At 37.0% G+C, this 25,507-nt stretch overlaps 1 protein-coding gene across 9 annotated transcripts in view; it reads right to left on the bottom strand.

The window, feature by feature from the left end:
- Positions 1-1,951: 1,951 nt before the first annotated feature.
- MIS18BP1 (MIS18 binding protein 1) overlaps positions 1,952-25,507 on the bottom strand; it is a 52,118-nt gene continuing 28,562 nt past the window's right edge. For 6 of the 9 annotated variants that reach the window (XM_087422165.1, XM_087422148.1, XM_087422141.1 and 3 more), the window contains 9 exons: positions 25,171-25,322; positions 24,636-24,732; positions 21,719-22,586; positions 14,045-14,217; positions 13,108-13,268; positions 10,905-11,053; positions 6,432-6,519; positions 3,162-3,216; positions 1,952-2,979 (listed from right to left, as the gene is read on the bottom strand). In XM_087422165.1, coding sequence (XP_087278291.1) covers positions 2,876-2,979; positions 3,162-3,216; positions 6,432-6,519; positions 10,905-11,053; positions 13,108-13,268; positions 14,045-14,217; positions 21,719-22,586; positions 24,636-24,732; positions 25,171-25,322 — 1,847 coding nt within the window. In that variant the 3' untranslated portion in view covers positions 1,952-2,875. Of the gene's footprint in view, positions 2,980-3,161; positions 3,217-6,431; positions 6,520-10,904; positions 11,054-13,107; positions 13,269-14,044; positions 14,218-21,718; positions 22,587-24,635; positions 24,733-25,170; positions 25,323-25,507 lie in introns of those variants that run through there. The other 3 variants (XM_087422185.1, XM_087422192.1, XR_015549586.1) reach the window with 3 other exon arrangements.

Raw genomic sequence — 25,507 nt, 5'->3', positions numbered from 1 at the left:
AAGTGTATAGCGGCCTGGACTTGGAAAATTTTTTAGTATAGATGAGCTATTGAGTGTGGACTTGCATCGTGACCCATTACCTTGTGTCTGTGATGCTATTACTATTTTAAGATGGCTCCATGTTTTTATCTGCAACATCTGAGGCCCTTCCTTCTATTCAGTCTGGAGCTAAAGCAGCCTTTAATTATGGACGTTTTTATCCCCCATGCAGAGTTCTTTATTCTCCTCTTGCCTTATATTTTTCTTCTGTTACACTGTTGGGCAGTGGGACCAACCTCCCAGCAGAGAGCTTTCCTTATCTGAGACTCTGCCGGGACTTCAGAGCTCATCTAATTCAAGTTACCTTCTCATCAGATGACAAAAGTTAGGCCCAGAAATGAGTGGCTCATTCAGGTTTAGACTGGAAAATCTAGAACCAGTACCCAGTAACGGGATGCAGTTCTCTTTCACTAAAAAGTTACTCTAATTGTGAATTTATCTCCTTTGGGATAGTATAAATAATTCTCAATTCTTCTGAAAGCAACTGATCTCCTATTTCTGCTGTTCAATAATTCTGTCAAAGCCAGAGAGAAAAGAAGTTCTATAAGTACTGGCTGATGTGCAATTATCAGTGTATTCTCTCTCAGGTTCAAATTCACCCTTCAGTATCTTGCTCTGCTACAACAGACTGAACTTGATGAGCCTTTCTCCCTGCAGTGAGCATGATTTAAGCGTTGTCAGTAGGAGGAAGGGGTTTCTCTTTCTGGTTCCAGGGTGCTGTTTTGCTGCTTCTTGCTCCTGCTACGTGGTGTCAGGGGTGCGTGTAGGTGGGACGTCTGGTGGCGCTCTGCCCCAGCTGCACGCCGGAAGCATGCAGTCCCTCAACCAGCTCGCAGCACCTCCCCCGAAGACACCAGCGAGCTCTGATTCTGGGTGTCCACCCATCAGACAAAACATTTCCTAAATTAACATGGTGTGAAGGACGGAACCTAGAGGACTGCATTTACTTATGCTTGCTGTGTAGAGAGCGCCAGCCACGTTTAAGCTGCCATGGCCGCCTCCTGTACTTTCATTGGCAGTGCCTAACTAACTATCACTCAATCAACCCTATTGATTATCAATCCATCTTATTGTCTTTGAGCCCTTAAAGTCTTTGTTTTCCACTTTCAAGTAAGTGTCCTTGGGAGGTTACATTAAACCTTAGTAGCTTAGCTCATCTTATGACCTGATGGAAAGAAATGGGACTAACCAGGGACTTGGCAGGTGGGATACAACAGAACAGAAGGAAGTCTGACAGGACACAGGGAACATGGAGAGTGCGGGGGGGGGGGGGTGACACTTTTGATTTGTGTCATGTCTATGCTATTTCAAAGTTATCTTTGTTTCCCACTATGGAATCAACTTCTAACTCCTAAAACACTATCCATTAGCATCAAACAGCATGGTATTACACCAAATATTGGCAATTTAAGTTCTACAACAGTATCTTTTAGAGCCACTCTAAAATATCCTTTTCATTTGTTCCATCCTACATCTATTAAGTCTTTGTGGCAGAAACAGTCATGGTAGTTTCAAGAATGCTCTCAGTCTAACTGCCCTATTGTTTTTAAATCTTGCATTTCTGTAAACCCCCTAGTTCTATAACTGATGGTTATTACTACATTCCTAAGAAACAAGAAAATGTAGTTTTTACTAAAAGTTGTGGCATTTTTTGAGGAAACAAACTGAACCGGTAACAGAATTCATATTTGTTTTCTTTCTATGATCCAGTAATTTAAAAAAATAACCAAGCGGGGAAGGCAAAGGGGGTAAAGGGACACATGTATGGTGACAAATGGAAACTAGACTTCTGGTGGTGAACACGATGCAGTCTATACAGAAGTTGAAATATAATGATGTACACCTGAAATTTATATAATGCTCTAAACCACTGTGACCTCAATAAAAACAAAACAAACCCCCAAAACACAAATAGTATAAAAGTCAACTAACTTTATTTGAACAATCTAACTAGATAGAAAGGGTATGTACTATAACCAAAGGGAAAATATTATATGTCAACATAATTTTAAAACATAATGGCAGAATAAGCTAAAAGAAGTTTATTTCTAAAGAAGCTGCCTGTCTAAAAGGAAAACAGTGTATACTGTGACATGACACAATAACTCGACTCCTTATACTGGGAGATCCATTACCTGATGTTTGTCTAAGCCAGTCTTTTTAATATTGAGACCAGATTTAAGCTATGTCTGCATATGTAAATAAGGCTTAAGAATGCAACAAAATCTGTTCTCTGATTCTACCTAATATAATACTGAAAAAACAATAAATTAAATTTACATAGGTTTCATAGATATGCCAATCACAAGTTTTAAGCAAAACAGGAGAAAGTATGTCAAATAGTTTCAACAACATGTAATTTAAACATTAGATCAACTCTGCCTTGTATACTAACTGGTGACAAATGCTAACTTGAAACGGTCATGAATTCACTAGCCACCAGTACAATCTATCTTTTATTTTCCCCCATGTTTCCCCCTTAAGGATAGCAACATTTTCTCAAAAGCTTTTAAAAAATCTTTTTGGAACATGATTTTCCTAAAGTAAAAGACTTAGATGCTTATGAGAGACTTATCTACATATTTTTTAATATTGCAAACCCAGAAATTTACAAATATCTATACAAGCAAGACAATTTTCCTTATATTTTTAGTAAGCTGCAGCAATGAGGAATATTCTATAGGATATTTTAGTTTGAATACAAACACATGAAACCTTTGAAGAGGAGTCCACAATTTCATATGAAGCTACATTATAAAGAAAATATATGTACTTCAAATGAAGATATAAAGGTCTGCTTCTTGATAAAAATCTTGGAAATATTTTCTCATTTTTACTATGCAGAATCAGAGTTTGAAAAATAATAGTCTTTCTCTTCTTCATCTAAAGACTCCATAGCATTAGTGAAAAGTTTTCCAATACCAGAGTTTTCTGCTAATTCTGTAAAGAGAAGTTTAATAAAAAAGATTAATAAATTTCTACAAGTAATTTCAATGAAATTGAAAATTAATAAACAAAAGGGTAAGTCCACCCACTTGAGAGCAGTTACTTTTAGTACCATGTTAATAAAGAGACTACCCTATAATAGAACTGAGCTACAAAATGAAGATATAAGTAATTACCTTTGTTAAATGGGATTTTTCTTCTTAATGTTGGAGTTGGAAAATCAGTTTCAACCTACGAGAGAGTTCATATTAACAGCTGATTGGTACCTCCTGTGAAGCCTGCCTCACACCTAGACACAACCGAGCATGCTTTATCCCCAGAGTACTTTGAACATGTGCCTGTAACAACATCTAATCACATATAATTATCTGTGAAATTGTGTCTAATTCTCTTAAGTGGAATTGATCCAGGGCAACAGCCATGACTTAGTCCACGTTGTCTCCCACTGCTGGCAAACACAACTAGAAGAAAACATTAGAGACTAATGCTGCAATGGTTACAGGACAGTCCATGGGCCTCTGAAAGTTGCCAAAAATCGACTAAGTACTCATTCTACTCCGTTAACACTAGCAAAATTTAAATTCTCTGTACTTTAAATTCTTGGCTAAAATGGGAATTTATATAGCAAGTTTTAAGTGTATAATGCATGCCCATATACATCAATGCTTTTTTTTTTTTTTGTGAGGAAGATCCGCCTCTTTTTGCTGAGGAAGACTGGCCCTGGGCTAACATCCGTGCCCGTCTTCCTCCACTTTATATGAGACGCCGTCACAGCATGGCCTGCCAAGCGGTGCATGGGTGCGCCCGGGATCCACACCTGGGCCACCAGCAGCGGAGCCCATGCACTTACCCGCTCTGCCACGGGGCGGGCCCGACATCAATGCTTTTTAAACCACTGGCCATGGCTGGCTGTCTTTAACAAATGAAAAGGAATAGAAAAGAAAACATGCCCAAGTATATCCACTATACTGAGGGTAAGCATTGTTGAAAGAAACTTGAGATACTAACTCATGTTCATAGATTGTGATGTCAACGTATTTTTTTCCCGTGAAATGAGTTAAAACACTATTACATCATTTAGCCCTCAAAACCACTCAGTGAGATAAAGCAATATCATGACTCCCACATCATACCACACATGAATAACATGAGATTAGAAAGCTCCAGTGGCTTGCCTTGTCATAAAGCTGGTATGGGGAGTCAGACCTTGAAATCAGAACTTTTAACACTAAATCTTTTGCTCTTTCTATCCTTACACATTGGCTACAAAATATTAGTCTATGAAAAAAATGGGGGGGCCGGCCTGGTGGCGCAGCAGTTAAGTGCATGCGCTCTGCTGCGGCGGCCTGGGATTTGCCAGTTCGGATCCTGGGTGCACACCAACGCACAGCTTGTCAGGCCATGCTGTGGCGGCGTCCCATATAAAGTGGAGGAAGATGGGCATGGATGTTAGCCCAGGACCAGTCTTCCTCAGCAAAAAGAGGAGGATTGGCAGATGTTAGCTCAGGGCCAATCTTCCTCACCAAAAAAAAAAAAAAAAAAAGGCTTGGGGGCTAAATCACAAAGACACTATAGTTTGGTAGACTGCTCAAACTAAAACTCATTAAGAAAAACAAAAGCCCAGAAGTAGTTAAGATGATGTCAGAAATACAGAGAAATAAAAGTTCTTAATAGTAAGGGCCCTTATGGATATACCCACATGAACTTCTTCTCATTGTGCAGAGAGAACAGACTGCGTGGATTAGGTCTTCTATTCAGTGTGGTCCAGGGACCAGCAGCATAAGCATCACCTGGAGCTGGTGTGTTGGTGTTCGTGCCATCGAGTCGATTCAGACCCCTAGTGCCCCTGTGGACAGCAGAGCAGGACCCTGCCCGGCCCTTCTGCGCCATCTTCTCACCTTCTGGCGCTCTATCAGACAGTGCTCTGCTACTTTTTGTAGGGTTTTCATGGCCAAGTTTTTCAGAAGAGGATGGCCAGGTCCCTCTTCCTAGTCTGTCTTAGTCTGGAAGCTCTGCTGAAACCTGCCACCACGGGTTGACGCTGCTGGTATTTGAAGTCCCAGTGGCAGAGCTTTCAGCATCACAGCCACACACAGCCACCACAGGATGACAACCTAGAGACGGGTGGTGTGGTTCCCTGACCAGGAGATGAACCCGGGCCTCAGTGGTGAGAGCACCAAATCTGAACCGCTAGATCATCAGGGCTGGCTTTGGAGCTTATATCAGACATGCAGAATCTCAAGTACTGGATCAAAATCTGTGGTTTAACAAGATTCCCTGGGAGATGCCTATGCATATTTAAGTTTGAGAAATACTCATCAAAGCAACCCAGCTTCTTACTGGCAGAACAGAGACTAGACGTCATCTTTCTCACTATGATAAGATGATTTCACGTCCTTTGCAACAAACCCAGTTTTCATTCTAATAAGGAATGTGAGACTGGAAAAAGGGAATCCAAGAACACTGAGAGGACGTCTGCCTGCATCTTGAATTATGGAGGAGAGAGTTCTTTGGAAGAACTGAGTCTCCAAGTGGATTTTATTAAACCAAGGTCCCCAGGGGTATCTACCACTTCCTGTGGACAAGTGAAACCCATAAAAATTGGACGTGACTCTAATCCTGATGTTCAGTTTAGAGACTCTGTACAGTATAAACATTTCAACACAGGTGAGGGAGGAAGAGATGGCCATAACCTGGTCAGAAGGCAGACAAGGTAGTCCCCCTTCCACCCCCACGAATTATCGTTCTCTAAGATTAGCTATTTACTTTGAGGAAATTTGAGGTGAATTAGCTTTTCTAGAATATTTCTATTTTTATCTGGATATAAATTATACAAATTAAAATCAGAAATTAAAAATTTAAAAATTCAAGAGGATAAAGGATTCTCCTAATCTTTTCTCAAAGGGGTCTAGATTATTAAGGCAACTTTGAGGTTAAAATTTTTTCTGTAATTAGATTTAAATCTTGAGAGATAGATATATATATATACACACATAAAAAAATTAAGTAGCTGAATCTGAAAAACATTTGAAACCATTTTGAAACTGCATAGGATTTGATGAAATTTCTTATCCTATGACAATCATGATTCACTTAGTCTGGATTATCCCCCAATCACCGAACAGATGATATGCTTTTGTGACTTGCCGCAAATGTCCTTCCCTGACCTGTATGTATTTTCCCCACCCTACCTGACTCCTCAAATGAGAAATTTTATCCATTCTCACCGTGCTCAAATGCTTCAGTCTTCGAGCTGCCAGCTGTAATCCTACAGCCCTTGCGTCTTATCTTGCTAGTGGCCTCATATCATAATTGACCTGTGTTAGGCTGTAAGCATCTTGAGGGCCGGGACAGTTACGTAACTCAGAACTCCCACAATCGGCCAGATATTATAGCTGTTCAACAGACATTCGTTGAATAAATCAATGAAGAATAAAAATACTCACCGTTTTTTTCTTGATATTGCCCCAGACAATGCCACCTTTACTTTTGTGTTTTTTTTGCATACGGAAAACATATTTATCACAATCATTCCTGTTTGAATATAAAATAATTTCAAGTCAACATTAACTATCATACTTGTATCCACAGGTTGAACAGCAGTTGACAAAATTAATTTAAAATGTGTTTCAATCTTTAAAAAGTACATTTTATTTTCCATTTTAAAAAAGACGATGGTGTACCTACAAAGATGGACAAAATGCTTCAATCAAACATTTTAAAGGAAGCACTGATTAAGACTATTCTAGGACATTATGATTGGCTTATTGTTCATCGTCCCATTTGTGCTCTTTCCAGTCTCTATCTTGCTGCCTCTATTTTCCAAAACTCACTGACACTTCTGGTCCTGGACTCCCTTGATACACCTTCACTCCCTTTTCCTGTTCACGTCCTTCCCCATCCAGAGTCAGTCTTAAAGCTGACCACTTCAAGGATATACTTGGTGATGAAAACCCTCAACAAATTTACAGCTTCCAACTGTGTTGAATCTTCAATTCAGTTCACAAGCCTTTTATTTCTACATAGTTACATCTTTCTTGTATTTCCCATACCAACTATGAAGTTTTCCTCATTTATTTTTACCTTATCTCTTTCCCTTCTCATTCTTAGCTAATAGGCTTGACTCAAAATTTACAGATGAAAATTGAAGCCAAAAAATACTTATTCTCAATTCCCTCTACAATTCCCATGACAGTAAATGACAGGAAATACCAGCTGAACACCAATTCTAATCCTCTCTTGGCTCCAAGATCCTGTATGATCAATTATCCTTTCCTTTATGACTGTCTGGGAGCAACCTTAAAGGTATGATGTAGAAATTTGTAATGTGATCGTATTAAGATATTAACATGGGGCCAGCCCCGTGGCTTAGTGGTTAAGTGCACGAGCTCTGCTACTGGCGGCCCGGGGTTCGGATCCCGGGCGCGCACCGACGCACCGCTTCTCCGGCCATGCTGAGGCCGCGTCCCACATACAGCAACTAGAAGGATGTGCAACTATGACATACAACTATCTACTGGGACTTTGGGGAAAAAAAGGAGGAGGAATGGCAATAGATGTTAGCTCAGAGCCTGTCTTCCTCAGCAAAAAGAGGAGGATTAGCATGGATGTTAGCTCAGGGCTGATCTTCCTCACACACACACACAAAAAAGATATTAACGTGAACCACAAACGCTGCTGCGTAGCAAGGGAATAAGCCTTGTCCATTGTTCAGGATCAGCACCTTGTGAGTCTGTCGTCCTTTACAAAGAGATCACTTCTCAAGTGATAAAAACTGCTTCAAAATTGTTATAAAAAGGAAGCCAATTACTAGAGTTGAAGTCAAAAGACAGTGAAGAGGCCTAGGAAACTCATTTTTTAAAATAAGAGGGGCCAGCCCCGTGGCTTAGCGGTTAAGTGCGCGCGCTCCGCTGCTGGCGGCCCGGGTTCGGATCCCAGGCGCGCACCGACACACCACTTCTCCGGCCATGCTGAGGCCGCGTCCCACATACAGCAACTAGAAGGATGTGCAGCTATGACATACCACTATCTACTGGGGCTTTGGGGGAAAATAAATAAATAAATAAATAAAATTATTAAAATAAGAAAAACATTTTAGGACATATATTCATAATACAAATGAGTCCATCATGTGCTCTATAAGAAAAAAAAAGCTATATTTCCTTAATTGTAAAAGTGATACAGAAAATCCCACCAAAACCCACATCAGTGTAATTCTACACCCTAGAGATAAAGGCTGGTGATGTTTTGGTCACGAAATTTCCTTTCTCTTATGAATACATATTATGTAAATCGGGATCATACCGTACGTAGCTTTTATTTTTTTATTGAAGTATAATTGACATACAATATCCTATTAGTTCCAGGTGTACCTCATAGTGATTCGATATTTATATACACTAGGAAATGACCTGTCCCCATACACAGTTATTACAATATTATTGACTATATTTCCTATGTTGTACATTACATCCCCATGACCTATTTATCTTATAACTGGAAGTTTGTACCTCTTATCCCCTTCACCTATCTCACCCAGCCCCCCAACTCCTCCCCCATCTGGTAACTACCAGTTTATTTCCTGTATCTATGAGTCTGTTTCTGTTTTGTTTGTTTTTTCTGTCTGACTTATTTCACTTAGTATAATACCCTCTAGATCCAGCCATGTTGTCACCAACAGCTGTTGGTGAGGATGTGGAGAAAAGGGAACCCTTGTATGCTATTGGTGGGAATGTAAATTGTGCAGCCACTATGGAAAACAATACAGAGGTTCCTCAAAAAATTAAAAATGGCGGCCAGACCCGTGGGCTAGTGGTTAAGTTTTGTGTGATCCGCTTTGGTGGCCTGGGTGTGGTTCCTGGGTGTGGACCTACACCAGTCATCAGGGCCATGCTGTGGTGGCAACCCACATAGAAAATAGAGGAAGAGTGGCTCAGATGTTAGCTCAGGGCAAATCTTCCTCAGGAAAAAAAATAAAAAAATTAAAAATACCATATGATCCAGCAATTCCACTTCTGGGTATCTGTCCAAAAACAGTAATTTGGAGAGATATCTGAACCCCTATGTTCACTTGCAGCATTATTTACAATAGCCAAGATATGGAAACAACCTAACTGCCCATCAATAGATGAATGGATAAAGATGATGTAGTACATATATACCATGCAATAGTACTCAGCCATAAAACAGCTGTGTAGTTTTATTTCCTAGCTTTTAAAAGCTATTATCCACTGAACATTATTCTATCTCATTAAAAATTCTTGAAGTCATGATTTTTAGTTGTTACACATAATTTCTTAACTTTCTTTACTGGACATTTAAGTCATCTCCAAATTTTCAGTATTATGTTTTATGATGAACATCTTTGTTCATACAAATGCACACACATACTTGCCCAAATCTCTTATTTCCTTAGAATTGGCTAATAAAAATTCAAGGGCCAAAGGGATGAATATTTTAAAGCTTTTGATTATTTGGCCAAAGTGCTTCCCAAAACTTGTCCAAAATTACGCTCTCAATATATTTTCACCTACACTAAATACTAAATCAAAAATAAAAAATAATTTGTGGATTGCTAGGGAAAAATTATGTTTCTGCCAAATAAAATGTAAATTAAAATTTCACCAAGCTTCATGGAGAGTACTGAATACTTTTTTCTCAGTCATTATCATCTGGCTCCTGCTTCTCACACCCCACAGAAATTGCTCTTACTAAGGTCTGCTTTGGCCTACTTAACTGCCGAATGGAAGAGCCTATTCTCAGGCCTCATTCTTATCATTTTCCATCTTTTCTCTGTGACAGTTGGCCACCTCAATTTTTTCATAATTTTATTTATATTTCAAATAGTTCCCATATTCACACAGTTCAAAATTCAAAAAGTCTCCCTCTTACTTGTCCCAAACTACCTTAGTTCTTCTGCCTAGGGATCACCAATGTTTTAAGTTTCTTGTGTATCCTTTCAGATATTTAATCAAATAAAAGCAATTATGTATATATGCACATGTAGGCACAAGTATATACATATACAAACATAAATATATACATGTACACACACACCTATAGTCTATTTACCTAAATGGCAACACATAATTCACTGCATTTAACTTTTTTCATTTAATGTATTTTGGACATTTTACCATAATGGTACATAAAGAATTTCTTCATTAATTTCTATGGCTACATAACGTACCAGAGTTTATTTGATTAGACCCTATTGATGGACATTCCAGTTGTTTCCAGTCTTTTGTCATTATTAACAATACGGCAATGAATAAGCTGTACATTCACAATTCTAGAAGTAGGATTGCTAGGTCAAAGAGCATCTATAATTTTGACAGATATTGACAAACTGCTGCCTGCAGAGATTGTACTAATTTACCTTCTCACTAGTGATACATGAGAACAGCTTTCCTTTTCCTGTTAATTTGTAGGAGTGCTATATCAAGGAAATTAGCCTTTTCTTGTGATGTGTTCCATATATTCTTTTCTCAGGTTGTCGTTTGTCTTTTGATCATTTATGGTGGCTGGTACCAGGTAAAACTTTTTATTTTTTATATGGTTGACTTTACTGTTCTTTTTGTTAGTGGCTTCTGGGTCTTGCATCATAGTTAGAAAGACCTTCACTAATCTAAGATTATAAAATAATTCTCCAAGGTTTCTTTAGGCATATTTTATAGTTTAATTTTTTACATGCAAAACTTTGATCCGCTTGGAATTTATCCTGATGTAAAGTGTGAGCTGTGCCCTGACACTACTGAATAACACCCCTACTTGCTGAAACTGTCCATCCTTGACTTCTGGGAACTATTCTTTCTAGACTTCTTTATCACTCTTCTCATTACTGAGATCTACTCTCTTCAACTCATGAAATGTTAAATGCCGATGCACAGAATTACAGTATCATATGCATAAACATTTACCTATTTATAGAGGTTAGCATGCCAGGACTGACATGCTGACACTGAGGAGTTTTTGTCAATGGAAAGATAACTGATGATGGAGTTGTTGGGTTTCTGTCCATATCTGGCAGAATATCATCTTCTTCTTGACTGTCCTGGAAACTTGGCAACTAGAAAGCAAATATTTATTACCAGCAGGTGCCCCTAAAAATGGAATTTCTCATTATCACAAAATGTTTTTTGGTGGGCTGATGAGCTGTTTTCCTCCTTATAATTTTCCAACTGAGATAACTAAAAATATTAGTAGGTAGAGAACAGAGCCTAGGCCTCTAAAAAACTTAGTTTCTGCTGTGTAAAATGGAGACGATGACAGCTACTTCTCAAGGTTGTGTAGACCAAGCGTCAGCAAATGTTTTCTGTAGAGTCAGAGGGTAAATGTTTTAGGCTCTGTGGTCCAGACAGTCTCTGTCCCAACTACTCAGCTCTGCTGCTGCAGCCTGAAGGCAGCCAGAGCCAACATGTAAACACTGGGCACGTCTGTGTTCCAATAACATTCTGTTTACAAAAAAAGGTAGTATGCCAGATTTGGTCCTTGGGCCAGAGTTTGCTGACCTCTATGTAGACAGAACAAAACTGGAATTCATTTATTACTATGCTTGGCCCTTAATAGGAACTCAAGCACTATTCAACTTTTGTGTGTATATATTTCCAATAAACAACAATCCTTAATTAAGATTTTACTTACATTTTTATTAAAACCTTAGAGAAAGTGGACTTGTGCCACAGAAAATAAACTACAATTCACTGCTTTCTTTTTCTATTTTATTATCTTTGTTTTTAAAATGTTGCTAACTTTTGCATTTAGGCCAAAACATACACAGAACCTGACAAGATGGTGAAATAATATAAAGCGTACAACCCCTAAAAGACCACGGTTGTTGTGCAGAGAACATAGTTAAGAGCCTCCCATGGCTCCCTTCAAATATTTCCCTTTATAACTGTGTAGGCAAAAAGGGTCCCAGATGATGATGTTACCAAATTCTGAAAGCCCTGTGTAGCCTTTTTAAACTGGAGATGTTTTAACAGCAATATTAAGACATGAGTAGATGAAAAAATTACCCTTAAGTTTAGCTCACTAAAACAACTCTTTCAATTTTTACCCTTAATAGTCCAGTTGTCTATATCCAGGTATTTTTATATTACTTTAATCTTAGTATTCTTAATATTTATTTTTAGATTCTAGAAACAGTCTCAAGTTTGTGCTTAAAATTTGTACTGTATTTCACTGTGTTTATGAAGAACATCCTTATTGGATATATAGATTGTTTCCAGTTTTTGGCTGTAAAGATAAACCTGCAATGAATATCCTGGTGATTTTTGACTTCGCTGAATTTCTTAGGATAAACTCCTATGAATGGAATTAATCTTTATGGCTCTCGTATATTGCCATAATCCTTTCCAAAAGGTGTGCTTCCATTATGCATCCACTGACGTATGACTGTATCAACATCTCCATCGCTTTCTGTTAGTGGATATTTTAACTTATTGTTTAAAAAGATTCTGTGATTTAGAAGGTATACATACAATTTCCTTTATCGCTAGCTGAAATGACCACTTCCCCAAGTGTTTGTTCAGCCTTTTGAATTTTCTTGCCCTTTTTTCCTGTGATTTTGATACTTTTCATTATTCTAGTAATATTTGAATGAGTTCTTCATATTATAAATATTATTTGTTTTGTTTTATTTGTTGCAAATATTTTATCCCAATCACTAAAGTTTTTAGTTATGCTAAGTTTTATGTTGTTTTTATGTTTTCATACTGCAAAAATTAATTCTTTTATACATTCAAATCTGTCAATCTTGTGCTGTCACTGAATCCCTCCCCACGATTTACTATACAGTAGGTAATAATCTTATCACTTTTTTTTTTTTAAAGTTTGCCTCATTGCATTTGAAATTTTTATTATACATGTTTGGCCTATTTCTAGGTTTTCTATTTGGTTGTACAAACACTACCTTTGAACCCTACTGAAGGGCAGACTCTGGACACCAATGAGAATGGCACGTACTGGCAGACTGCTTCCTATACCACCCTCTGGTCATGTCTGTGGAGGCTATCAATCCTTGGCCTAAATACTAGAATAAACACTAACCATACATAAAAATGAAAGGTATAAAAGTCAATATAAAGAAAACAATGATTTCATGCATTTAAGACTACTTACCAGTACTCTATGATTCTGCAAAGGTGTTGTACTGAAAAAATCATCATGGTCATCCTTTGGCAACTGTTCCAGAAAATCCCTCATCTGCTGCTTCCTTTTAAGAGTTCCCACTTTGGCAGTTATCTTAATAGGTTGCTTCTTATCAGCATCACCAATCTTGCCTTAAGAGTCAGGAAAACATATTGATAAGGATTTGGTCATTCACAGTAACTTCTCTCTAAAGTTAACAGCCTTTGCAAAATCTAAATTGTGTATTCTTATTAAGTAAACTCAGCCTCTGTTATTAATATTTACAAGTCTCCTATATGACAAATGATTCTTTCTACACTGGGATCTGTGCAATGTGATCAGTCCATAAGATCCTCATGAAGAAACTACCTATCATTAGGCAGGGTGAGGTTGAAAAGGTCTTTACCCTGTGAGAAAGGTTACCTCCCACACTCCTCTTGCTGAATGCCTTATTTATGGATTTTGATAAAATATAAACATTACTGAATTAGGACAGGGATCCTGGATACTCCGTAAAGCTTAGTAGAGGACTTCTCTGGCACAAACCCTGGGCAGGAGTGTGTACCCCTGGGGACCACAAAGACTAAATTTACCCTAAGTTTTCTTATCAATTACTAGGGGGCCCTACCCAAGTGGCCTCATATTAAATTAGACCCTTAGAACAAGAATCCAGACACTGAAATCTCTGGATCCAACTGCAGACTTCCCAGAATAAACTCAAAGCACAAGGCTGCTAAGGCTCCTAGTAATGTAAGTAACTATCTAGGTAAGACTTAATTAAACAGATGATCTTTAGAGCCCTTCCTAGCTTTAAAATTTTTCAGAAAACACCTATAATAAGACACATGGATCAATATAAAATACATTTAGTGAGTGACTAGAAATTGATCCTGAGAACTAGGAAGAAACTATTTACTACAAAGATTACCATTTTGCCCTTTGGGATTGACTGGCTTTTCCTTAGTGACACGTTTCTGGGAGCCTTTTCCTTGGGGATCTCCCACGTATTTCCTCTGGCATTCTTCAGCAGACCGAGAACCTACAGCCATAGCTACATCTGACCAGAAACCAGGTTTGTGCTTTGGAAGAGATGCAAAAGCACTATGGAAGACCAAAAGCAGTTAACGAACAAGAAATTCAAATCAATAAAAATAACCTCCTGAATGCATATGACTAAATCAACGAGATTTACTGAGCTGAAGGAATTTTACCAAAATCATTCTAGATAACTATTTGGAAAGGAGATACTATTCTCTCCACTCAATACTTACTCTAGTGCTTAAAATATGAAGATGTAATTTTACATATCTCGTAGATGCCTTCTATTTTGCTGTATTCTATTTAATTTGAAAAATCCCAGTCTTTCAACATTTTTTCCCAAGTCCAAGCAATCAATGATTTGATCTTTTGGGGGACCCTAGAATGACTAACTTTTTACACTGTTGCTCAAATCTTACTAGTACTAAGTATACTGGAAGATGAGCTCTTAGTTCCTATATACGCCAGGTTATAAACCCTTATTAAAAAGTGTTATGCTTGCTTTCAATCTATTATAATTTATAGAACTCAGTATTTTAGATACAATACTTGAAGGAAATGAAAATTGAAACAGAAAAAAACTATAAGTCAATATAAAGTAGTTCCCCAATTTAACAAACGAGTTATATTCTAAAAGTTCATTTGGAAATGATTATTTAGAACCTGGTATACATATTACTGCCCCCTCCCCACTGCCGACCCCAACAGATTTTATATTGTGTGGTTAAGCTGATAGTTCAGCCAGAAAAGATCTATTTAACTCCCCAATTAACCCATGCAGTGTTATGCAAAAAGTCCTGATTTGTAATGTTTGCCAATTTCCATACTGTAAATAGTCCCATTGTGGCTGACTTCAAGCTACCAACGTGACGTCACTGGATGTGGAGTAAGAAACGTGCGAGGGCACATGATTATATAGAATTTCCACCATGTGGATACAATAGATGTAAAGAACCTGAAGGGCACAGATAATAAGATGTAGTAAAATAAGTAGGAAGTGATAAGTTTAGAGTATTACTTTGTTTTTAATGAATTTAATTGTAAGTTTATATAATTTAATTTTTAATAAAGACAATTTGTAAGATCCCTGAAAATTTAAGAATCAGCTCTTGTGAACAGGTATAAGCTGACTACAGAATACCTCTCACTCCAGGCATAAAAGGAGAACAAATACTTATGGGCATTAAACATTTATTAATAAATAGTCTACTCTTTTGCATAATTAATCACGCCACAGGTATCCTAAAGTAGAGAACTAAAGGGATTTTGGGGCTCAAGCTTCCCTACTTGTGTACATAGCTGATTTGCAAGTCTAGAACTGCCTAAAAGGACTATTTTGTCATAATAAAAATACTTAATGTTGGGCCGGCCCCGTGGCTTAGCAGTTAAGTGTGTGCGCTCCGCTACTGGCAGCCCGGGTTCGGATCCCGGGCGCACACCGACACACCGCTTCTCCGGCCATGCTGAGGCCGCGTCCCACATACAGCAACTAGAAGGATGTGCAACTATGACACGACTATCTACTGGGGCTTTGGGGAGAGAAAAAAAGGAGGAGGATTGGCAATAGATGTTAGCTCAGAGCCGGTCTTCCTCAGCAAAAAGAGAAGGATTAGCACGGATGTTAGCTCAGCGCTGATCTTCCTCACAAAAAAAAAAAAAAAATACTTAATGCATTTAATAAAAAATCAGTCTGTAATTAACACATTTGCAGTTTATCCCAGATAATTTTAAAAGGCAAATTTAATCATGTCACTCCAGTCCTACTTAAAACTCCATAATTTTAACATAAAAACCAAAATACTTAATATGACCTATATTGCTCCTTGCCTGTCTAGTCTCATCCTGTACTATTCTTTCCTCACTCTCTGTACTCCTGTCATTTGGCCTTCTTTCTTTCTTTCACTTTTTAAATTTTTTTGTGAGGAAGATTAGCCCTGAGCTAACATCTGTCGCCAATCCTCCCCTTTTTGCTGAGGAAGACCGGCCCTCGGCTAACATCCGTGCCCGTCTTCCTCCACTTTATGTGGGACGCCGCCACAGCATGGCTTGACAAGCAGTGCGGCGGTGCAAGCCGGGGATCTGAACCCCGGGCTGCCACAGCAGAGCGCACGCACTTAACCGCTACGCCACAGGACTGGCCTCTGCCTTCTTTCAAAAGTATTTCTATATGTGCTCTCTTCCTTTCTACTTATACATATGCTGTTCTATTTAAAAAGCACTTATCATGAATCTCTGGCTTCAAATGGTTCTTATTTATCCTTTAGATCTTAGCTCAAGTATCTGCCTAAGCTAAATCAAATTTCCCTGACATATATTCTCATAAACTTCTTACAGTGAGTATTTGCTAAATATTTGTCTACCCCACTAAGTCGTAAACATGATGCGGGGTACAAAGCAGTGGGCTCCACTACGAATCACTTTAGGTGCTTACAGCAAAAATGCAAGCAAGCAAATAAGCAAACAAGTAGATAAAAGAAGCAAACAGACTCACAGACTCTACCCTGAAGATTTCAATTCAGTGGTCTGGAGTGGCAATACTCTGTAGTTTTCAGAAGCTCCTTAGGTGATTATTTTGTGTGCAGTCAGGATCAGAACTACTTTATGTTGTTCATAAGAAAGAGGCATTACATCTAATTGAGTGGGTAGTAGGAACAGGTGATAACAAGGAAAGGTCACAGGGAAGAAGTGACATGTGAGATAAAATTTGAAGGATGGATAAAAATTTAACAGGTGAAAATGAGGCAACAATATTGGCAAAGAAATGAAGATGAGGGAATGTGACATATGGTTAGGGAATGGAAAGTAGTTCATATTTATAGTAGGGTAAATTTCTAAGGAATGGCTGCAGGTTAGAGCTTTGAAAACACTAGAGAAGCACAGCCCAAACCCAAGCCTGCCATATCTGAATATTTTAATAGTAGGTATGCAGTCTAGGCACTTTTTTAACATTTTTTTTTAAGTTAACATACAGTAACGTTGTCTTTCTGGGTATGGTTCTATGAATCTTAACAGATATATAGGTTTGTAGAACCACCACAATTAGGAGCCAGAACCGTTCCATCACACTGAAAAAACTCCCTAGTTACCCCTTTGTTGTCATCCACCACTATAACCACTGGCAAGCCCCGACCTGTTTCCTTTCTTTTTAGTTTTGTCTTTTCCAGAATGCCATATAAGTGGAATCATATAGAATGTAACCTTTGAGCTGGCTTTTTCCACTCAGCATAATGCCTCTGAAATTCACTCAAGTTCTTACAAGTAGTCATGCATCACATAATGACGGTTCAGTCAACAGACCAAATATGTGTGTGTTTGGCCCCATAAGATTTAGTACCATATAGCCTAGGTATTTAGGAAGCTATACCATCTAGCTTTGTGTAAGTACGCTCTATGGTGTTCGCACAACGACAAAATCGCCTAATGACGCATTTCTCAGAAGGTATCCCCGTCATTAAATGACACGTGACTATCAATAGTTCTCCCTTTTGATTACTCACTAGTCCATTCATTGTAAGAATGTACCTCAATTCATTTATGCAGAAAGTACCATGGAAATCAGGAAGAGAAATGAGCTCCACAAAACCACCTTGTAAAGTTGTTTATGAACTTCTGGGCTCACACTGCAAATTTGGATACATTTTCATTTTTGTTCAGTTCAGACTATTCTCCTTTGAGATGTCCTTTCTGACCCATGGATTATTTACAAGTGTGTTATCTAATTTTCAACAGCTTGGAAATTTTCCTTTTATCTTTTTTTAATTTTGTAGTTTAATTCAATTATGGTCAGAAAACACCCTTTATATAACTTCAGTTATTTGAAGTTTGTTAAGATGTGTTTTATGATCTACTAAATGTTCTATCTTGGTGAATGATCTACCTACCCTTGGAAATAATATATTTTTTCCCCATTGTAGGGTGGACTGTTCTATAAATGCCAGTTAGATACAGTTGGTGGATGGTGTTGTTCAGTTCTTCTATATCCTTGCTAATTTTCTGTCGACCAGTTTATTACCAAGAGAGGCTCATTGAAGGCTCCAACTATAATTGTAGATTTGACTATCTTTTCAGTTCAGTCCTTTCCTTTCAGTTCTGTCAGATTTTGATGCAAGTATTTTGAGGTTTTGTTGTTAGGTGCATAAACATTTAGGATTGTTATGCTTTCCTGGTAAACTGACACTTCTATCATTTTGTAACGTCCTTTTTTATCCTTGATAATTTTCTTCATATTGAAATCTTTGACAGATATCAGTACAGCCACTCCAGCCTTCTTTTGGGTTTGCAGGGTATTTTTCTATCCTTTTACTTATAATTCACCTATGTCACATTTAAAGCAAGTTTTTCTTATACAGCATATAGTGGAATTATGTTTTTCAATTTATTTTGGCTATCTGTCTTTAAACGGTGTGCTTGGACCATTAACATTTAGTGTAATTATGTTTGGATTTAGGTCAACCATTTTATTATTTGTTTTCTGCTTTGTTCCCTCTGTTTTCTATTTCTCCTTTTCTGCCTTCTTTTAGATTAAATTTTTTTTAGTATTTTTATTTATCTATTATATATTTGAAGATACCTCTCTGTACAGTTTTTATTGGCTGCTCTAAGGATTAATATATACATACTTAGTCTACTTAGAATCGATATTTTACTGCTTCAACTGCAACGCAAAAACTTACTATCATATAAGCCTCTTCACCTTCCTCCTTGTGTTGTAGCTGTTTTATATATTCTGATATTATATATATCAAAAACTCCATCACACACTGGAATATTTACTTTCAACCATTAACCATTGTCAAGAACTCAAGAGACTGGTCTATTATATTTACCCAGATAGTTACCATTTCTCTTGCTATCCTTTACTCCTGACACTGACGGTCTCTTTCCTCTGTCATCTCCATTCTGTTATTGAGCCTATCCAATGAGGTTTTTATTTTGATTATCTTATTTCTCAGTTCTAAAATTTCCATTTGATCTTTCTTTATATCTTCTATTTCTTGCTGAGATTTTCTAAGGTTTTGTTCATTTCAAGAATGTCTGCTCTTAGTTCCTGGAGCATTGTTATACACCAGATAATTCCAGCATCCGTGGTATCTCAGCATTGGCATCTATTGGTTATTTTTTTCCATGAGAGTTGAAATTTTCCTAGTTCTTTCTATGTTGAGAGTAATTTTGGATTATTTCCTAGGCATTTTGAAACATTATAAGACTCTAGGTCTTATTTATATCATATGGAGAATTAGCCGATCTGAATATACAGCAAAGGTTGAGAACCTTTACCATAAGGAAATGATGGATACAGCTGGAAAGGATAATTGAGGTCAAAATATCATATGCTCTCAATGCAAGGCCGAAGAATCTTTATAGAATTTAAAGATGAGTAAGAATGCAATGAAGGTTTTGATCTGTCAGAACCACAACTATACATTAAGCCTAATCTGGAGATGTATAAAACAGATTACACAGATGAAAAGAACAAAGTCCAAATACAAAGCTACTTCCATAGTTCAGGCAAAAGGCATTCAAGATCTGAAAAAGAGTAGTGTCAAGAAAAATGCTGCAGACAGAATGACTCTGTAGAAGAATCTATAGCTCCTTGGGAACTAATCAGATTTAAAAAACCCCAATACAGTAGACCCCCTTATCTGCAGCTTCCCTTTCCATGGCTTCAGTTACCCATGGTCAACCATGGTCCAAAAATAATGTGGTGTCACGACGCCTACATCATTCACCTCACTCATCTCATCACGTAGGCATTGTAACCCTCACATCATCACAAGAAGGGTGAGTACAGTACACTAAGATATTTTGAGAGAGAAAGAGACTACACTCACATAACTTTTATTACAGTATATTTTTATAATTGTTCTCTTTCCTTATTATTATTACATAATTGTTCTATTTATTATTAACTTCTTATTGGGCCTAATTTATAAATTAAACTTTATCATAGGCATGTATGTATAGGAAAAAACATAGTAAATACAGGGTTTGGTACTATCTGCAGTTTCAGGCATCCACTGGGGGTCTTGGAATGTATCCTCACGGATGTTACTGTAATGATCAACTGTAACGATAAAGGGAACTACTGTAATGAGAAAGAATTTAAACCTAGTTGACTGAAAGAATTACATTTTCAGAAACAGGAAAGTCAGGCAAAGTAGATATGAGGGGAAAAACAAGTTTTGTTTTTGACATATACTAAGTTAGAGCTGTAGGTGAGATTTATGTACAGATGTCCAGCAGGAAAAGGGAAATACAAACCTAAATATAAAAATTCAGGACCAGAGATACAGATTTGGGAGTCCCTGTACAAAGAGGAAGGTTAGAACCTTGGGAAGAAAAGATCACTGAGGAGTACATTACAGCAAAAAAGCAGCCCAAACCGAGAACTCTGCAGAATAAGAAGGAAGATTACCTTCTCTGCCTGAAAATAAGACAGAGAAGGAACATGCAGGAAACTGAAAAAGCAAGAGTATAGTGGCACAGAGATGCATTAGGAAAACTGTTTCAGGAAGGTAGATCTGAAAATGAATTCCAAATGTTGTAAGGCTGGGGGTCCACAAGGGAGTGGAACCCTGGGTGTGGCATGTTTCTACACTAACCTCTCCCTCATCCATCACATCTTCCTTTCTCTCTACTAGATCATCTCCACCAGCACTGCCCCATGCTCTGGCATGAGTCCTCTTACAAACAAGTAAGCAAGCAAGCAAATACACATCTTCCCTTACCGTCATTCGTCTGTTACCTATGCATCTCTGTTGCCCATAATTGCCAAATTTCTGGTGTTGTCCACTTGGATTGCCTTTACTCTCGCATTCTCTCTTCATAGCTCAACTAGGATCTGGTTTCCAACACTACCACACTACAGAAACTGCTTGTCAAGTCTATGTAGCCAAATCCAACTGTTATCACACCTGATGTAACAGCAGCACTGACTATGAAACCTTGGACAAATCACCTAATTTCTGAGACCATTTTCTTCTCTATAAATGAGGGGAAAAGACTAGATTAAATAATCTACAAGTTTGAATTCAGCTTTAAGGTTTTATAACAGTAAATTTAATTATAAAATATTTCTTAAAATGTGAAGCTGAGAGAGCAGCGCTTCTCTGTGTTGAAATGTTTTTTCCCGGCTTTACTGAGGTATAATTGACAAATAAAACTGTATATATTTAAAGTGTACATGTGATCATTTGATACACATATACATTGTGAAATGATTACAACAATCAAGTTAATTAACATACCCATCTCCTCACATAGTTACCTTTTTGGGCGGGACAATGGCTGTCTTGAAATATTAAATGGGAATGAACAGAAAAAAGGTCACTTTTACTTTCCTCATATGCAGGCTGCAGAAATGGCCACAAAGTACCTATTTAGAAATTATCTGTATTCTCCCTCCATTCTCTATATAAATTGTAATTTTTCTCCATGTGTTTTGGATCCCATCTTCCATATTAATGATTAGAAGTCATTAAATCAGCCCCTTATTGGGGTTTTTATGTCTTCAACTGTTTTGTTGCCACTCTAGATATTTCAGAGTCAAATCTAAACTACTTACCAATGAAGTTTCTGTAATTCCTTCTCATTCCATTCTTCATCCTGAATTAAACCAGGTAAATGTTCTAAGGAATGCCTGTTTGTCTTATCAGATCCCACCGCCTCAATAATTGGAAACTCCCTCCTAATACCGGATTTCTGAAGGTTTTCTTTAGCAGAACATCTAGCTTTCTTTTGTTTGATATGAAATTCATTTTCACCTTCTTCAGTTTCAGATTCAGAAGTCACTGGCATTTTCCTTGTGGTGTTTCTTGTGCCTTTTCTCAGGTGAACTACTGTTTCTTTGGTATCTCTTGCTCCTGTTTTCTTAACAACTCCAGGTTTCCTTCCAATTTCCTTTTCTGTTTTGGTCTCTTCACCAGATAAATCTGATGAAGACTGATGGTTGTAAACTGACATAGTTACTTGATTTTCGATTTTCTTCAATTTTGATAACTTTGCATTTTTCTTAAAGTCAGAGGCGACTGTTTGTTCCTTTTTAGGACGAGACATTTTTATTTTCTGGTTGACTATGAGTAAATCACGTTCACAGCAATCGTCCTTGTTTTCACTTTTATGACCCACACTATACTCAGATGTAGTTTCTAAAGTCTTTGTGGGCTTACTGATCAAACTTGTAGTTTCACTTAAGTCTGATTCACTTTCTTTTTGGAGCTTTGGCACTGCATAATCTGCTCCTGCCTTAACAGTGCCACAGGACAGATTATACTTCATGCATTTTTGCTCTATCATTTTTTTAGACTTAAGTGGTGTGACTAAAATATAAGCTTCTTTCTGGTTAACAGCCACATATTTTCTTTCTTCATCTGAGATAAACTGTTCCTTTGAGGTTAGAATATCAATGGATATATTCAATTCTTCAGTTCTCTCTTTAATTTCATAAGACAAAACCAAAGATCAAAATCTCAAGTTAGCTATAAACAAAATAAAGTATAGAAAAATATTTTCACAAATAAACTGTTTTGTTCCCCCACGAACTCCACTGTACACACTACTGTCCTACAAGTCTTCCTAAAGCAGGGGTCTGATCAGATCACCGCCCTTCAGTGTAAACATATACTATTTTCTATACCAACCTATCCGTAACTTCTCAGTCTACTCAGTGTATACATAAGCTCCCCTGCCTGGCCTTCAATACCGTACTCAAATCTCAACCACATTCTACGTCTATTAGACCACTGTTTCTCAAATCTTCTTGATTCTCAACTCGCATTAATGTCATTCATTCTACTTGGAAAGTTTCCTTCACTCATCTAGAAACCAAATCACTACCTGCTTCTGTTTTATTCCCTAACCCATCTAGTCCACAAACTTTGTCCTGATTCCCACAACTGAATGAAAGCTCTCCATGAAATTTTCAGAATACTTTTAAATAATGCCATGTTTGACAATGTGCCCTGCATTATAATTACACACTTGTCTTAACTTTCAACTAACTTTCAACTGTCAATTAAAAAAGCCTTAATGGTAAGAACTTTGCCTTCGTTTTTGGATTTTTTTTGCTGGATTTAGTACAGATTCTTTCACATATATAGTAGATGCTAAATAAACATTTGTTAAATCAACTCTTCGGAGGTAAAATATTTAGGAGACATAAGCAAACCACTATGGTTGCTAAACCCTTAGTAGGTAAGGAATATATGGAAGAAGCTGTCCTAGCTAAAGAGAGTTAGGAGAACATGGAATCCCATCTGAACGGCCCCATTCTCATCCCCGATGGCAGCCACAGAGATACAATTTTGCTGAATCCCCAAAAACTCTATGAAGTATCATGGGATAATAACTAATGTGGAACTTGAGAATATTATACCATTACTAGTTAAAGAAAGCAAATTAAAATGAGGGAAATCCTATAATTTGAAACTTAAGAAGCCAGAAGCCAAACTAATTTAATTTCTAACTTTAAATCATCCAATTGTAATTATAAATATATACAAGTTATAAATCATCACGCCAATCGTCATAGAGAAATACTGAAACAACGTACACATATTATGTGCCATTTTACAAGATGAATGACAAGATGAAAGACTGATGGGTAATACTGATGCTGGGGAGAAAAGAAGCCTCTAAATTATAATCCATGGAGAAGTGGTACTAATCAAAAGTAACCAAGAAAGTTTCTACAAGATTTCTCCATGGAATCACAGATCTTCCTATTATGAGGGGAGTGCTTTCTTCTAATTCCTCATAAAAATCTGATTCAAACATTCAACTGGGAATTTGGAAATTCTGAACTTTCTAATATTGAATAAAACATTTGTATTCTGAATATTTTTATTCATTTTATTAAATAATTTGAATAAAGATTCAGCCTATTTTGGATACTTTCACCTAAGTCGTATGAACTTGCTAGTCTAAGTAGTATTGCTTTTCTCCCTACTTCTTTAAACACTGATAAAGGTTCTTCACTTTCATTACTTGTCATTTATAAGAAGAAATAAAATAGAAAAAAATACTATTAAGCTGATGGATTTAACTCAACGTGACATTTTAAACCTGCTAATGTGTAGAGAAAAGGCTCTTTAAATTCTGATATGCAGGATTTCAATGAAATCACCCTGAAAATCCACACTTACACAAAACTGAAGTATGGTATTAATTTCATAAAAGGATTCACAGTCTTTAAACATTCCTATAAGCATATTTAAAATGAGGTATACTTTTGTGATTTAAACAAAATTATTTAGTACTTAGATTAAAGGAGGCAAACGTGTAAGTAAATCTGGTAAAGTAATGGATTATTTCATTATGCAAATCATCTTATATTAAAAAAAACAAAACCAAACATTTATAACCAATTGAAATAGTTGGTTTACCATTTTAGATTTGGAAATTTATGAGATTACTTTTATTATACTAAAAATATTTCCAATAGTAGCTTTCTACTTACTACAAAACTGATAAAGATATATTACCTTGCTTCTGACTTTTAATTATCCTTTCATTTGTTTTTCTTTCACAATTTTTGAGTTTCTCTGAAGCCTTTTTATATTCTTTTTTTCCAATTAATTCCTTCAAAACAAAAAGATAATGTTTTAACAGTCACTACCATAAACATGACCTCAGCATTTCCAGTGTGTACCAAGCATACAAATGTCTAGGCACTTACAGTTCTACACATTTCATTGGTAGAGGCGTTCAGAAACTCACCTGCCAGAGCTGAGCTTTGGAAGGACCATGTGGGTATCCACTACTTACATATTTCCTTTACTGATTTAATACTTGTGATGTTTCAAGTGCTTTTATTTAATTTAAGCCTTACCCTAAGAGCTAAGACTTGCTGTTCTTGCCTGCACTTTTCCATGAGACACTGGGAAAATAAATATCAAGTGCCAAAACTAATGAAAAGCTGATATTTAAACAGAACTCATGATCTGATTTGGTCCTGAACCTTTTCAGTAGCACCACCCCACCCCTCTACATATCAAACAGTGTACAGTAAAAGCTTACCTGATTTGGTAAGTCATATCCTCCTCCATTTTGAACAGTATTATTTATTTGGTCATCTGGGAACCTTAATGGTGGTTTATGTTGGTGATTACTATGGTAAACATTTAATTCTGTAGCTCCTGGCAACCTACTGCACTTAGTATTCTTCAGTTCTACGAGTACAAAGATGGAGATTTCAATAAATGATTATATAAATGATAAGTTGCCTTTCCACATTAAAGAATTTACTTTGAAAAAAATCTGTCTAATCCAACGTCACAAATACTCATTATTAAAGTTGATTATGATATACAGCAATTTTAATTGGACAGAATCACTCTGCATAGGGCCATGGTTT

The sequence above is a fragment of the Ceratotherium simum genome, chromosome 3 (assembly GCF_057802395.1).
Source record: "Ceratotherium simum simum isolate JZ-2026a chromosome 3, ASM5780239v1, whole genome shotgun sequence".
In the NCBI taxonomy this organism is placed as follows: Eukaryota; Metazoa; Chordata; class Mammalia; order Perissodactyla; family Rhinocerotidae; genus Ceratotherium; species Ceratotherium simum.
This window is presented reverse-complemented; position numbering and strand designations above follow the sequence as displayed.